Raw genomic sequence first — 16,275 nt, forward strand, 5'->3', positions numbered from 1 at the left:
TTATATGCTTTGTATGTCTCTAAAACTGACAACATGCCTTCTCTCTTTACATCACAGACAAAGCCCTTAACCGTTCAATTTGCTGTCATTTCAATCTCACCGTAGTGGAGGTTGAATATAAATCTCTACAATCACTCTCATTCACAATGACAGACGTTTAGAGGAGAAAGCTTTGAGTGAAAATGTAGGTGATACTTGATATTGCAGATTCATTCAACCACAGTACCCCTCTCAAGCAAAGGTGTTACACAATGTCAACCAATATATCTCTTCATCTTTTTGTTGGGAGTGTTCACAGACCCTTTCTGACTTTGCTGGTTAAAGGCATCAAATGCTGGTTGCCCCTAGGAGATATAAACTTGTATTCCTCTCGCCTTACTTAACATCAGGGCAGAGGGAATTCTGCGACCGTGGATACCAGGATCAATTAGCCTCCATCTTCTTTTCCCCTTCAGCCTATTTCACGGCCCTCTAATGGGTTCCATGCCAGGCGTTGGGATTCAAAGGCGTGAGGGGCGTCTCATGATAATCTGGTGCCCCAGCAACTGCTGTACTGTTGATAGTCCCAGTAACCGGCTCTCCCTTAGTTGTTACACTCACCTCCGGACTGCCTTGAAGTCAAATACATTTGCTGGCTGAGGATTGGGCCGGGGTTGTGTGGAGTGGCAAATTCAAGTTCACACAACAGGTAGTCAATTCCACTTAATCTTGTGTGCTGGTTGAGCTGTGAAGAAACAACCCTGAACCCATCCTGCCCCTCCGTATCCACCTCAACCTCAACTCAAGGTCATGGGTCAGAAGCACAACACCAGATAGAGCCAGATTGGAGGAACCAGGACGGGTTATAGGCAGTTATCGGGGGCCAAAGAGGGGCATAGACAGTATGAAGGAAGGGTAGGAAAGCATTATTTGAGGGGTTTTTCACAGAAAATTAAAAAGTCATTACAAAGATTACACGGCGGCAAACAATGTCAGGCAGTTTAACATTTGGAGCACGATGTCAGGAGCCACTGGGGTGAGGAACACGGAAAAGTCTGGTAATGAGCTCTGTCATGGTGATTGTGGAAATTATGAATATGAATATGATTCCCTCCTTTTATTCTTATGAGAGTGCTTTAAATCAGGTACAGACAAAGACATTGGGAATACAATAGGAGAGTTTGCATGTAATAGAATCTTGCAGTGGACATTTCGTCTTACCAAACCATGTTCTATTGGAATCATTGACTCTCTCATTCACTTTCTTTGAGAGATATTCTGTTTCCTTTAGGGCAGAGTGGTCAGAATGTGTCATACATTTTGATTATGAATGCAAACAACTCCATTGTTATGAACATCTTAACTATTCTAGAAATATTTATATTATCCGCCATTACATTTATTAAATGTAAACCAGATGTTTTTAGATAGTTAATTTCACAATTGACACTTTTATTTGGATTTGTTTTACTTATCCTGGACCATTACCTTGCAGTGTGACCATAAAAGAGGGAACTCACAGGCAGGGTAATAAATCGGGGGCCGTATTCACAAAACATCTTATGGCTAAAAGTAGCTCCTAACTTGCCGATTTAGGAGTGATGGGCGTGTCAGTATAACTTTAGGGCTCCTACATTTTTGGCCTAAGATTATTTCACAAAAGCGTGTTAGTGCTAAAACGAGCTCCAAAAAGTTGGGGATAGTCAAGAGGACTCCTGAGTCACTAAGACCAAATCCCAAACAATGACTGCTGCTGGCAATCCACCTTGTAATCAGGTCAACGTTTTAGAAAGACTTAATGCTACTGAGCTTTTAAAATGATATCACCTTAATTGTGAGAGTATTATGATCATAATAGAGATAGTCATTGGTGCAGTCACTTAACCTACAAACAGAAACAACCCAATAACATCAGAGGTCAAGGTTGTGACAACTCTTCGTTACTTGGCCACAGGGAAAATGGAGCTATGCAGTGCAGACAAACTATGTATATCTCAGTCACCTGTCAGTAGAATATTACATCAAACAATACATACCCTCTCCAGACCCCATATCGTCTGAACAAATCATGTGGTTTCCTCATTCGTCAACTACAAAGAAACAAAGCAGACTTCATGGCCATAGCTGGACCATCCTGTGTAGTTGGTCCTATAGTTGGGACAGATTATTGCACAAATTACTGCACCATCAAAAGATTAATGCGAATTTCTTTATGAGCTGCCAGACGTAAGAGGCTGACAATGAGCTGAACATATCTTGACCAGTCATTATGACATTCTTGGTTTCATGTTTAATCAGTAACACTTAGCCTACATTTTTATTTTAATCTTTATTTCAACATGGCTACAAGACAAAATTATTAACGCAACACTTTTGTTTTTGCCCCCGTTTATCATGAGCTGAACTCAAGACTCTCTCTGTATGTACACAAAAGGCATATTTCTCTCAAATATTCTCTCAAATCTGTCTAAGTCTGTGTTTGTGAGCACTTCTCCTTTACCGGGATAATCCATCCACCTCACAGGTGTGGCATATCAAGATGCTGAATAGACAGCATGATTATTGCACAGGTGTGCCTTAGGCTGGCCACAATAAAAAGCCACTCTAAAATGTGCTGTTTCACTCTATTGGGGGGGGGCCTGAAAACCAGTCAGTATCTGGTGTGACCACAATTTGACACACGCAGTGCAACACATCTCCTTCGCATAAAGGAGATGTATTATCTTGGCCGTGCATTATCATGCTGCAACATGAGGTGAGGGTTGTGAATGAATGGCACAACAACGGGCGTCAGGATCTCGTCACGGTATCTCTGTGCATTCAAAATGCCATCAACTAAATGCACCTGTGTTCGTTGTCCATAACACACGCCGGCCCATACCATAACCCCACCGCCACCATGGACCACTCAATCCACAACGTTGACATCAGCAAACCGCTCACCCACACGAGTGAAAACCGGGATTCATCCGTGAAGAGAACACCTGTACAAAAGTCCCAGACGACATCCAATGTGAGCATTTGCACACTCAAGTCGATTACGATGACGAACTGCTATCAGGTCTTTGTAGATAGAGAAAGTCATATCAGCCAATCATTGTGGGCATAGTAAGAAAGTTTGTTCGTAGAACACAACATCATCCATAGCTTAAGATTTCTTCTCATTCCTTAGTAAAAGTTGGTAAAATTTGGGAAGTAATTGTATTAGAGGTTGTGTTTTGCACTATTGTGGGGAGTATTTTTTTGGGGTGTGTGTAATTGTATAACTGGTTGTGTTTTTCACTATTGGAGGGAGTATTTTTATTGGGGGTGTGCAGCTGTACTGTATTAGTAGTTGTGTTTTGCACTTCAGGGCCACCGTAAATTACAGATTTCCCCTGATTAATGGTTGTAGATAACATCTCTAGCCACCATGGCTACCTCATGCCATTGCCTATTCAAGTAGCCTACCTCATATGCATTTGGGTGAATTGGGAATCTTTTTATAGAGACATTATTTGGTTGTGGCTAACAATCTTTCAGGAAATCTAATGTTTACAGGCCCCCACCTGATCCCCATTCTAACCACATTTCAGCCTTAACATCAAAGGACAATACCTTGACAAGCTTAGGTGTGATTCAGTAGTTTAAATGTCTGCACACCCTGCAGCTCTCCAGATAAGGTTTAATATACAGTATTTTTTATATAGTAGCCTAACGTAACAGTTATTGTCCTTGGTGTGTTAATCAAGAGAACAATATGAGATGGTTGAACCAGCAGCCTTTTATTTAAATTATTTAAAAAAGGGCTGCATTTTGATGGGCCCAGTTATTGTGGTAAGTTATGGACTGACATTTAAGGGCTATGACAACCTGCATTTATTTAATTCCAAGTCAATCACTGTCCATGATTTGCCACTAAACACAGTATGTCGTTTACATAATGCACTGCTTTAAACAGAAAAGTGTGTATTAAGGCAAATTTGAAAACATTCTAAAATTACGATTAATCGCAATGAATAATAATTTGACAGCACTAATTCAGACCTTTTGCCATTACACTAACTTGAGGTCAGATGCATCCTGTGCCCTTTTATGAGATGTCTTGAAGTTCTTAGTTTTCTTTTTAAATAAATTGGCACACATTTCTTCAAACGTGTTTTCACTTTGTCATTGGTTTTGGTCATAGCAATATTTTGAGTGTTGGTGGTTCTAAACTTCTTCCATTTCATAATGATGGAGTCCACTATGCTCATGGAACAATTTTGCAGTTTTTTATAACCTTCCTCAGATTCTAGCTTGGAATTTTCTTGGATTTCATGGCTTGATATTTCTCTGACATGAACTGTGAAATGTGGAAATTATATAGAAAAGTGTGTGCCTTTCTAAATCATGTCCAATCAATTGAATTTGCCATACTGCAGTTCTAGAGAAGTCTGAGGATGGATAAAGGATTGCCTCTGAGCTTAATTTGTAGTGTCATGGTAGAGGGTCTGAATATTTATATACATATGATTTTGAAGTGTTTATATGTTGTGTATTTATTGTACATTAATGAATAATGAAGGTTATGCTTCTAAAATTTAAAAGACATACATTTTTCCCCTTCAGCCTATTACATACATTTAGTATGTAACTTCCACCCAGAAGTGAATTAATTCTTTCAATTTGGAGGCTTTTGGCATGAACAGATGATCATTTTGCAAACCTTGGCAACCATTCTGAATGCAGGTTTTAGTTGCCCAAACAGTTGATATTTTAATTCTGACTGGGTTCCAGTAGGAACTACATGTCACAAGTATGCTCTGATTTGCAGGCCAGATGGGAAAAAAAATATTTAACTACTTATCACTCAACATAATCGAAAGATGTTGATACATCACAGTAATGAAGAAGCCTTGTGATTTCTGTTCACTAGCATAAAATGGTACCATCAACAGTTACGACATACCACCCTTGTCAGCCAACCCTAACTAACTGAAAGCCACACCATTTCTAAGCCATGCCTTTAATAGAACTGTACCTTGTCCTTTTAAGTTAGGTACCAGACATTACTATATGTGTTAGTTAAATGGACATGGTTGCTGAATTAGTACATTATCTAAAAAACATTTCTACAAATATAGAATTTGAGGTTGCGTGGATTTTAAAAAAATCCAGCATTATTCCTTGAGATCATAATTGGATAATTGTAATGTTTCTTGGTTCCTTTTCCAGAACATTCTCAATTGGGATTTTTTGAGAACCTTTACTGGAACAATTATTTAAGTAATTTAAAACCTGTTCTGGACTACACTGTATATGGTAACACTTTTACCACTCAGAGATGTGTCTGTGGGTATGTTCATTTAACTAGAAATTATGTTCTAGCACCAAATGAAAGAACAGTATTCAATCTAAAATTATTTGCTTGCTCAACATTTGTTATATTATTTGAGCCAAAAAAAGCTGTGGAACTAGTTACTTCAATTCATAATTTATTTTAATTTGTTCATTAATTTCAAAGCTTCAAAAATCTGAAATCAGACAAACAACTAAATATATCATTTAAGAATAACATACTTTAAAGCACCATCACTACAAAGCCAAACTGGCACATTTACTTTATATGTAGTGTATACTGTTCTGGTGAACATTATTGGCACATTAGTCAACATTATTATTACAATGTCTCCTGATTTTTTGTTATTGTAGTGAAACAGTTGTGGTCCCTGTACTCTAATAGGTTTGATACAGAACAGCAAAAGAAACTAATAACAATTCAAAATAAGGAAAAAGTATAAAAATTGAAAGATTGCCATGACACGTTTATTGACTCCCTCTAATCAGTTTGAAAATAACTAAATTGTTATTGCTGTGAAATGAGACTCATCTGTGATAAAATGTCAGTTCTCACAGGCTTGAAATAACCAATTAGTGATGGATTTAATGCTTAAAAAGGCAATTTTCTGGATTTTAAGGATCATTCCTCTTTCACAATGATGAACATGAAAGCTGTCTGAGACCATCAGAAACACTGTCATTACCAAAGATTATCAAGATTTAAAGGCCATCTCCGTAGACCTCGGAGTCCCTGCTTTAACAGTTTCCAATGTTATTAAGATGTTTGCGTCACATGGAACTGTCAAGAACCACCCCCGACATGGTGACAAGAGAAACATTGATCAGCGAAGTCTTCGAAGGTTGGTGCACGTAAATCAATCACACAGCATTAGGCTGACATGGATCAATGTGGAATGATGGTTTCAACCCATACCATAATGCCATACATTAAACCAAGAAGGACTGGGTGAAGGCCAATGTGGACCCCACTGCTGAAAGCAAAAAGGATCCTCTGATCTTTGCCACAACCAACCTAGTGGAATCATACTCATTCTTGGAAAATGTTCTATGAATAGATGAAATGCAATGCAGGCCAACGATTTGTTTATATGCTACAAAATTTGGCTTATAAGGAAAAGAACACCCTACCTATAGTTATGATGGAGGATCTGTAATGTTGTGGGGCTGCTTTTCTACCTATGGTACTGGAGGCATTGAATGTATTAAGGAATCATGAAATTAGAAGATTACCAAGGCATTTTACAGTGAAATGTGCTACCCAGTGTCAGAAAATAGGGTATCGGTCAAAGGTCATGGGTCCTCCTGCAGGACAACAATCCAAAGCACACATCCAGAATGTCACGGCCATGGAGGCAGGACACAGGCACAGAGGTGAGGAAAAACATCTTTATAATGTTCCTTTCTTGCAAACTGAACAGAAAACAATAAAAGGTAAGGCAGACCGCAAACCAAGTGCAAACAGAAACACAAACAATGAACCACAAACGAAAGCAAAATCTGAGCACATAATATAGGGTCCAGCCCCTGTACCGGCCCAACCGGACAAGACCCCGCCACCAGGTATTTCACCCATACTGTCAGCAGTGGAGCCCCAGTGTGCGGACCTGGAACTGGCTGAACCGGACCACCTGCCTCTCCAAACCCTGCCTTACCTGCCTCACTGCAGGCGGGTCCTTGACCCTCTCTGGCGGATGTTGTAGGCTGGTAGTCAGAGAGAGACGTGTTGCACTCACTCTCCCTCCTCCCCCAGTATCACTCATGTGGAGGCTCACTTCTGAGCTCCCACAAGCTGTAGGACGGGAGTACCCCCCACAGTTGTCGTGTGTTGTCCCTCCCCCCCCAAAACCCCCAAAGTTGACCATTGGGGCTTTTCGTTGAGGACGACATCTGTTATGGGGCTTTCCGCCGTCCTGCTCCGACATGTTGGGTGGTTCATTCTGTTACGTCATGGAGGCAGGACAGAGGCACAGAGGTGAGGGAAAACATCCTTTTATGTTCCTTTTTTACAAACTGAACAGAAAACAATAAAAGGCAGACTGCAAACCGAGTGGAAGCAGAAACACAAATAATGAACCACAAATGAAAGCAAAACCTGAGCAAATAATATAGGGTCCCCAATCAGAGACAACAAGATGTAGCTGCCTCTGATTGGGGAGAACAGAAAACAAGTGCACAGAGATGCCTAGAGGCATCCCCACAGTCAGGCCCTGGCTGTGTCCCCCGGGTGCATAGAGATGCCTAGTGGCACCCCAGTCAGGATGTGAGACAAAAGCACAAAAGAAAATTTGAAAAGGAAAAATATGAACGTTTTAGACTAGCCAGCAAGGAGTACTGATGTCAGTACGATTGTAAACTTTAGGAAGAACTGAAATCTGCAATTGAGAAAAGGATTCCTGAAAATATTTTAGGGCTTCGACAAATTGCAGTTGCAGAGTGGAAGAAATTACCAGCAGACAGGTGCAAGAAGCTTATTGATGGCTACAAGAAACGTTCGGAGGCTGTCATTGCCAAGGGTTGTGCAACCAAATAATAGGGAAGGGTTCCATTAACACTGTCCAGGTCGTATTTTGTTTATTTTGTAAAATCACTGCATGTAAGTTGAAAAGGACTTTTCTTGTTGAATACCTTTGGACATCCCATTAAAATATTCTGGAAATACAAAGTATGTAAACTTCAAATTATTTCTGAAGATATTGTACATGATATACAAAATGTTAAAGGTTGCCAGTAATGTTGACCAGAACTGTATGTGATTAACATTGCTTTTTCATTGATGAACAGTGAAGATGATACATCCCTATACCCAGACAATGTCCACTGGCTATTAGTAACAAAAAGTTAAGATAAGGCTGTCTTTCAAATGTATATTGAGACAGCACCCACTATAATAAAAAAGTATGTTACCTGACTTTGAGTCAGCTAGTTCGCTCTGTATGTAGGCTGTTCTGGCATAAAAAGATGTTGCTTGAAATGAAATATTTCACTTCACTGCCACTAGCGTCATATAAAATGTTTTCTGAATTAAATGTATTTGTTTTACACAACATAGTTACTTTAGCTCCACCAACCTTTCATTAGTTGGCGTTTTTCGAGTGTAATGTCTGAACACTATTCTTCTCTCCACCAGAGAACTATCAGTACACAGTGCTGGAGTCCTTGCCTGTGGCATCCGTAGTTGCCAGGGTCAAGGCTGCTGATGCTGACATAGGCTCCAATGCAGAGATGGAGTATCAGATCATGGAGGATGGGCCTGGGGTGTTCAACATCACTACAGACGAGGACACACAGGAGGGTGTTATCATCCTTCAAAAGGTACACACGCTGTATCCTAACACACGGTAGAGATGTGGGATCTATTTGTAGCCGTCCAGATTGATGGACATTGTTTAGTTTTTTCACTCATGCAATGCTTTGAACTTGGACACATTTTGACTTTTGGTGGCCAAGAACAGATAGCGAAGATTGTGTGTGTTTTAAATTATTTTAATTACATCTCTGTCAAGTAATGATGATGACCACTGATGACTCAAACCGAGAAAGTAAATGGGTCGTTGTGATTGAAATTATTAAGCATTATGTGCCTGATTTCTTTTTTCTGTAATTGTGGAATTCTATTAACTGTTATTAGAAATAATATACTGTAGACATTACAGATTTCCGAAGTGGTTGAAAAAAAAAGCCAGTAGTAGTATTTAAAGAGGTATCCCCAGCCCAGTTGATACGATACCTTTGAACACTTCTTACAAGGCCATTCTAGAATTTAAAACAATCTCCTGCTGCCGTGACACTTTGTAAGTATGAGAGTCATTGTAGGCCCCAAGCCAACCTTGTCACAAGATCCAATCTGATCTGTTAGTTTTTGCATCACCAATCATCGAAGAGTACCACTGAGTGGAAAGTCACACAGACAGTAAACACAGAAAATAAATGTGTCAAATCAATGCCCCTCCTATATTATAGGGATACAACTATGAGTCCAATAAGCCAAACCGATGACAACATATCTTCTAAACACTCTCATTTAGAAATGCCTTTCACGGTGATGTGTTGTGTGCCTTTTCTCGCAATCAATAGTTTGCTTTCACTCCACACAGTAAGTCAATATAAAAACGTCTGGATGAAAGATGTATTTGTGAGAGTCTGATTGCAAGGTTGCATAGGGTCGTCGGACGTTGGAAATGGGCCTGCATTTCTTCAATCTACTGGTGTAGCACAAGGCCATGTGGGCATGAGTGATGCACATACAAATCTTTATATGGTTTGCTCTCATCATTTACAGCCAATGTGGCGAGTGCGATGTGCTTAAAATCCATCCAATCAGGATGCACTCTACCTTAACTTGATTTCTGCACTGCTGCTGACCTACACCTCTCTCACGTTTTTTTATTTCTTTCGTATTTTTGATTTTATGTTATTTCTTCATATGTTTCTTGCTCAGCCATTAGACTTTGAGACCAAGAACAGCTACAACCTACGAATTGAAGCCACCAATCGGAATATCGACCCTGCGTTCGTGCACCTGGGTTCGTTTAGTGACACGACATTTGTCAAGGTGACGGTGGAGGACGTGAACGAGCCTCCCGTGTTCACCACGCAACTCAGCAAGATGGTGGTCCCTGAGGATGCCAGTGTGGGCTCACCTATCGGGAGGGTCTCAGCACACGACCCTGACTCCTCCAACAGTCCCGTCAGGTAGTTCCATCTCCAATTAATAAACGCTATTAACGGCAATGTTTCTGCTGTCCCATCCATTTTCTCAAGTGGTCCCTGTTTCCTGTGGTAACCTCATCAGCTCAGCTTCATTCAGCAGGATCTAAACAGTTTCACCTGTTTTCATTAACTGTGTATGGTTCAAAGTTCCAAACCCTGCAAGTGTAGTACTGTAAATACACGATTTACCTTCAAACGCCTCAGTGGGAACACGTTTAAGCACTATTTAAGCAGAACACAATGAAACCATTGACTTCTAACCTGCCTCTAAGATTGTGTGACACAAACTAAAGCCAGATGGTTTGCGTTTTAAGGACTGCAACATTTGCAAAAGGAAAATGCCATCTTCAACGAGGGAAGGGCATTTTCCCTGGAGGGTCAACAGTCTGTACCAGCTCCATGGCCTTTATAACAAAACAACTACTCAGAAAGGCAATCTGCCCCATGTCACTCATGAGACTCACTCCAATTACGCATTAATTGAAAATAATGTGTTGTGTGATGATATTCATGCTTAAGCCATTCAGATTGCTAGTAATCTTAATCAGAAAATCTAATTACTACAACAATGTGGGTGCAAATTGCCTCTTTTTACTGTTGTGGTGGCTCTAATCGTCTGCATTAATGTGGCCCTAGCTCTGTTGAAATTAGAATTATTGTGGAACTAATGCAACCACAAGAGTCAAATTACATTGACTAACAGTGTATGAATATAGGCTAATTGAAGTTGTCATGTTGTCCAGGAATATGAGCTTCTGTATAGGAATTGATAGTGTTTGCCCTGTGTCCAGCCTTCAATAGAAAAAAAAAATGTTTGATGATGATGGAGAACAGGTCTCCTTCAAAATCCGAAACATCATTTGACCTCTCGTTAATAGTTCAAACATCATGATTGTTTTATCTAGCATTAGAAATGGATGAGAAAACTACCTAAGTCCACAAGTTCACAGCTCAGTAATGGTCTGTGCCAATGGACTGAATCCAAAGGCTCTGTTTAATTTTTTATTTGGCACATGTTGAGGGCAGAAAGTCCTTATTCCTCCAGAAGTATTTGGGAGAAAGAGGCCAAAAGAATCAGGCCATTATAATCATATGTGTCAGACTGTATGTCTGCATGTCTGTCTGTTTGTCTATCAGTCTGCATGTCTCTCTGCCTGTCTGACTGTGTGGATATGTCTGTCCTTCTCCAGGTATTCCATAGACAGAAACACAGACCTGGAGCGTTTCTTCAACGTGGATGCTCTGAGTGGGTTCATCAGCACTGCAAAACCCCTGGACCGTGAAGTCAATTCTGTCCACAACCTCACCATCCTTGCCATGGAGAGCCGTAAGTACATACAGACACACACACAAAGAAACACACATCTAGGTCTTCCATGTCAGGCCCTAAAGTCAGACTAGTCAGATTTATGAACTCCTGTACTGCTGCTACTTCAATATTGTCAAGTTGTAGACCCTCCCCCATACTCAAAGCCCCTCAACTCCAGTCATTGCTTCTGCATTGTGCCTCCTGCATTAACGTGACAGGGCGTGTGGGTCACAGCACGGCTGTCGGTGAATGTTAATTCAGACGTAAGGCGGTCGCTTTGACCTCCGGGGTCTTCATGAGGCGTGTGTGTGAGGGTGAGCTGCTGACTAAGGGCAGGCACAGGCGCCGGTTCACCCGCCAGTGAACCATGCTAATGTGAGGCACGGGGAGGAAAGGGGAGAGGTACTGGGGTGCCTTTGAATCCCTCTGCGGCTTCAAGGACAAAGGGGCTTGCTCTGCATCCCCCTATGGCATCTTCTACCCACACAGACACAATGGACTAATATGATCTCACAACCATTGAAGTACACTGTATATTCCAAGTGTATGTTTAAGACAAATCCAGCTGCGATAGGATTGCGGCTTTGCTCACCTCTTTTTACAGCCAAGGGTTTACACCTTAGGGTATGCACCAGCGGATACATTTAACAATTAAGGAAATTCTGTTATCCACATCAAGCCCAACAATGAATTGAATAATGAAATAGATACAGTTATAAAAGGTTTAATTGTAAAACATAATATCTATGGGTATGGGCTTAAAATAAAGATAGAGAAAATATATAATCAGAAATGATATATCCCAAACCTGAAGCCTGTAGCTGCTGTCTGTAGATTTATTCACCTCAGCCGATAGGGTACAATTTATCATTGTGCAAACACATACAGAAATGTGCTGGTATATGTAGCACTGGGATTAAAAACCCTAGTTTTATGTGAAGTCAAACAGCAGTTACTTTGCAAGCCATTTCCACCTCTGAACTGGACAGATGTGCTCTGCAATGCAGCTGTCTCAATGTGCTAAAGCCATCCAGACAAATAAACAGTCTTCCTGCCCGGTCCAAGGATTCCCCATGGTCCTGACTGCATAACAGTTCTTGGTGGTTTGAGTCAACATAAGGTAGATTTGTAATTTAGATCAACACACAATTTGAAGGCAAACTATAGTGGGATTGCGAGTTTACTCAAAGTTTGAGCATATAGCCAAAAATATGACTGTGCAATTTACTTCTTGCATGCACTTTTGCTCTATTTGATGAAAGGTGCCAATAGTTCTTGAGTTGACTGTACAGTTTTGCCCTCCAAAGGCAATCATGATTCTGTAATTTTACTTATAAAATAATTTTGCTTGGGTGCTTCTGAGTAGCTTCCCTGAAGGTGTACAATTTATTTTTAAAGATGACCAAAAAAGTGTTGATGCAAAATGCTAAGCATCTGCAACACTGGGAAGCCAATTAGAGCACATGCATCGTTAGGCAATTGTTTGCTTTTTTATTTTTTTATTTAGAAACTAGTTAATGTAGTAACTAATGTCATTTTAAAACCACTTAAAAAAGATCCAGTAACAATATTCTGACCCTTCATGTTCTGATCCAAAACACAGTCCATTAGTCTTCTCCTCAATTAATAACTTGCCACAAAAGTGAACATGGCTATATCTGAAATAGATGCTGTGCGATTTAACAACCACTATAGGCTAGACCTAATGCAAACATAAAATGATTCCTCATCCTACTGTATTTGTTATAACATATAGTCAGTACCTATATTTGAAAAGAACTGTACAGAATATAAAAGCAGCCTACGACAGACACATTCAGAATTCAGTTATCTTCAGAATGAAAAATTGTGAGGGCATAGCGCTTCTGGCGCAGAGATCTTGTCCATTTCAGCCACTGTCGGTCAAAACTCACATTTCATCTGCGCTCCCACTCTGCTCCGAACATGCCAATGACAACAACTCTGTGCCCTGGAGGGTCTTGCGTCCTTTATATTCCCGTCAGATCAGCGGCCCGAATGTCAGCTGGCCGTCAGCTTTCCTGTCAGTGTGGCTGCGGACGCGTGGCTAAAATCATCTTCCATCCGGGTTCTCCGATTCCAGCTGTTTATCCAGTGCTTCGTCGGTGTCAGAGATAGGATTGAACCTGTGGTGCAAGATGGCCTCTACCACATCTACACAGTTGTCTAGACTGCATCTGAAATGGCATCCTATGTTAGCAATATACACTGTACATGCTGCTGCATTGTGGGTCAAAGATGGGCACCAGTTGAGCAGTATTGCATTAGGGAACATGTTACTGGGCCAACATAGCAATGGGTAAGGGCTTTTCTTACAGTACTCACTCAATGCAGAGTACATGGAGACAGCCCTTGTCTGTCATATTACAAAATGTCATCTAACAAACCGTTGGAGTTCCTTATTTCTATTACACAGCTATTATCAATGCAATTAAATAAGTAACAATAGTTTAGAATAATTCACTAGTATATAGCATAGGAGGGCTTGTCACATGTCTAGCCTTTGCCACTGCAGCTCTGGCTTTCGCTCCAATTGTAATTAGCTGCCTGATCATGTTGGATGATCCCCAGTGGAGCTACCATGGAGACCAGCTGATTGAGAGGCCTTGCATATTTCATTAGAATAGGCACTTTTGGCCGCAATTTGCTCATTTCGCTCGACCTTTGTGATTAATTAAACAGACATGAGTAAGATCGATAGTAGTAGAAAGTGGATGAGGGTAAACACAAAGTGTAGTCAGGGTAAAGTATTGATGGGAAAGTTAGCCAGAATCAGCTAAATTAACTTGTTCTTTCTTTCTCTGTCTCTCTCTTCTCTGCCTGCCTATCTGCTTTTCTGTCTGTTCGTTCCATCTGTCACTCTGTCCATCTTAATGTACGTCTGTCTGGCTGTCTCTCTTCCTCTCTCTCTCTCTGGCTGTCTGTCTCTTCCCCTCACTCTCTCTCTCTCTCAGAGGATCCAACCCAGATTGGAAAAGGTTTTGCGGCCATCACAGTGCTGGACATCAATGACAACGCTCCAGTGTTTGCCATTGAGTATGAGACCCTCTTGTGTGAGAATGCAGCTCCTGGACAGGTGAGATATTGGATATGCATTTTTTGATTTTGTTCACATTCAGATTTGCCCATTAGCACTGAAAAATACCCAAACACAGTCTGAAATTATAACATTAATTTCAGATATTTAATATTTTAGTGGGATTTCTCATTTATTACACCCTGTCCTCACCCACACAATATTTTATTAACCATGGCAACAACATGCTGACAACAAATTTGTATTCCCAATAAAGTGGTATGCCACCATGCTGTGGTCATCATCGATTTGCAGGTATTATTGCAGGTATTTTTGTCCTTCGTTAGAAGTTCAACAGTAATTTTTACTGATGGCAACTGAATTAATTACACTAGCCACATGTCTATCAACAGCTTTTATGCCTAAATAAAAGTTGTTGGAAACTGGATGTATTGGAAAAATATGAATGTTCATTCAGAAAGGTAAAATGTTATTCTGTCTTCTGTCACAATTTAACTTAGGAAAAAAAACAGTTTATTACGCTACATTAAATAACTTATAATAAACTTTACAAGACTGACTGCTGACAGATAAATACTGGTAAAAAACGTTGCTATAGACCATCTTTCGAATTCCGAAACAGGTGGGGATATTTGGAAAAAGGGTGGAGATCTTCTTTCCTGTTTCAATTTCACCTCTAAAAACACATACGGATCCATTACGCAAGACAGTAGTTAAACAATAATCTTTGGGATATATTCGAAAATACCAAGACTAGTGGGCACATTTGCTTTTTCACACTAAAATCAAGCTTAATATTAGTATTTTCAACATAAGCACTTAATTGGAAAGTACTTTTCATGTGCGCTACCATACCATGCTTTGCTTTCTGTCCAAAAACTATAAGACACCTATGTGTATGCAGATTCCTTCCATAAAACACTGTTGACAAATGGATAGAAACCTTGCTTGAATTTTACTCTGTTTCTAAAACATTGTCACACAACAATTATATTTCATGCTATGATGAACTGGGGACCTCCCCAGGTCTAATTCTGCATCCTGTGTGTGTTTTACTTGCTATTTTAGGTGTAGGTGTTAGATTTAGAATCAAATTGTATACATCATGAAATGTATAGTCTGGGGGTGAGGAGTTAGGGAAATTAGTTATTAAATGGGAATTTTTTATTTTAGTCCCACAAAGATAGTATATGAAATGTGCATACTACTGAATGTATGTGTGAGGGTGAATGTATATTGTGTATATTCAAAGGTTCACTGTGGTGGACACTGGTGTGGAAAAGCCTTCACAACTTCATGCAAATGAAACAGGAGAACACATTTAGTTTTAAAAAAGGTTGTCAGAAATTTTAGACATGTAATACATTCTCTCTGTGTTTAGCATTTGGCCTCATTGTTGTTAAATGGCTTGTGCTTTAGCAATGGTGATTTTCTATGCCTGGCATTTGGAAAATATAATCAGAGGGGGGGCCTGTTGAACTGAATGAGTACAATGGATCAAAATGATTAACTTTGGATATGGCTATTAGGTCCTTTTAAATATGTTATTTGCATTTCACTTTTTGTTTTGTTTGTCCTTGGTTTCAATGTGGAGTGAAGAGGAACAGCAAAATAATTTGATCTGGAAAATGAAAGCAGTTTTATGTGGACTAGACATTCATATTTTGTGCAGTCAGTATGATCACAGTATGGTATAAATCTCATACCATGGGAGTTAGTTAAGTTAAATAACTTTACAAAAGTCTCTCTCCATGTAGGGAGGTACGAGATCTGAGAAACGAATAAGGCCTGATACATTTCTTTAAACATTTTAATTAAAAATAAATCCACTGAGTAAATCTAACATCCCGATTCTCGAGCTGCAACACAGAGACACATACAGAGTTTCTGTCAACGGACA

General features: G+C 40.0%; 1 protein-coding gene across 5 annotated transcripts in view; it reads left to right on the plus strand.

Moving 5' to 3' along the window:
* LOC105006661 (cadherin-7) overlaps window positions 1–16,275 on the plus strand; it is a 205,428-nt gene that overhangs the window by 120,418 nt on the left and 68,735 nt on the right. For all 5 annotated transcript variants that reach the window (XM_013132042.4, XM_020045166.2, XM_020045164.3 and 2 more), the window contains 4 exons: window positions 8,429–8,613; window positions 9,740–9,993; window positions 11,202–11,338; window positions 14,293–14,414. In XM_013132042.4, coding sequence (XP_012987496.1) covers window positions 8,429–8,613; window positions 9,740–9,993; window positions 11,202–11,338; window positions 14,293–14,414 — 698 coding nt within the window. The remainder of the gene's footprint in view (window positions 1–8,428; window positions 8,614–9,739; window positions 9,994–11,201; window positions 11,339–14,292; window positions 14,415–16,275) is intronic.

Source organism: Esox lucius, chromosome 21, assembly GCF_011004845.1.
Source record: "Esox lucius isolate fEsoLuc1 chromosome 21, fEsoLuc1.pri, whole genome shotgun sequence".
NCBI lineage: Eukaryota > Metazoa > Chordata > Actinopteri > Esociformes > Esocidae > Esox > Esox lucius.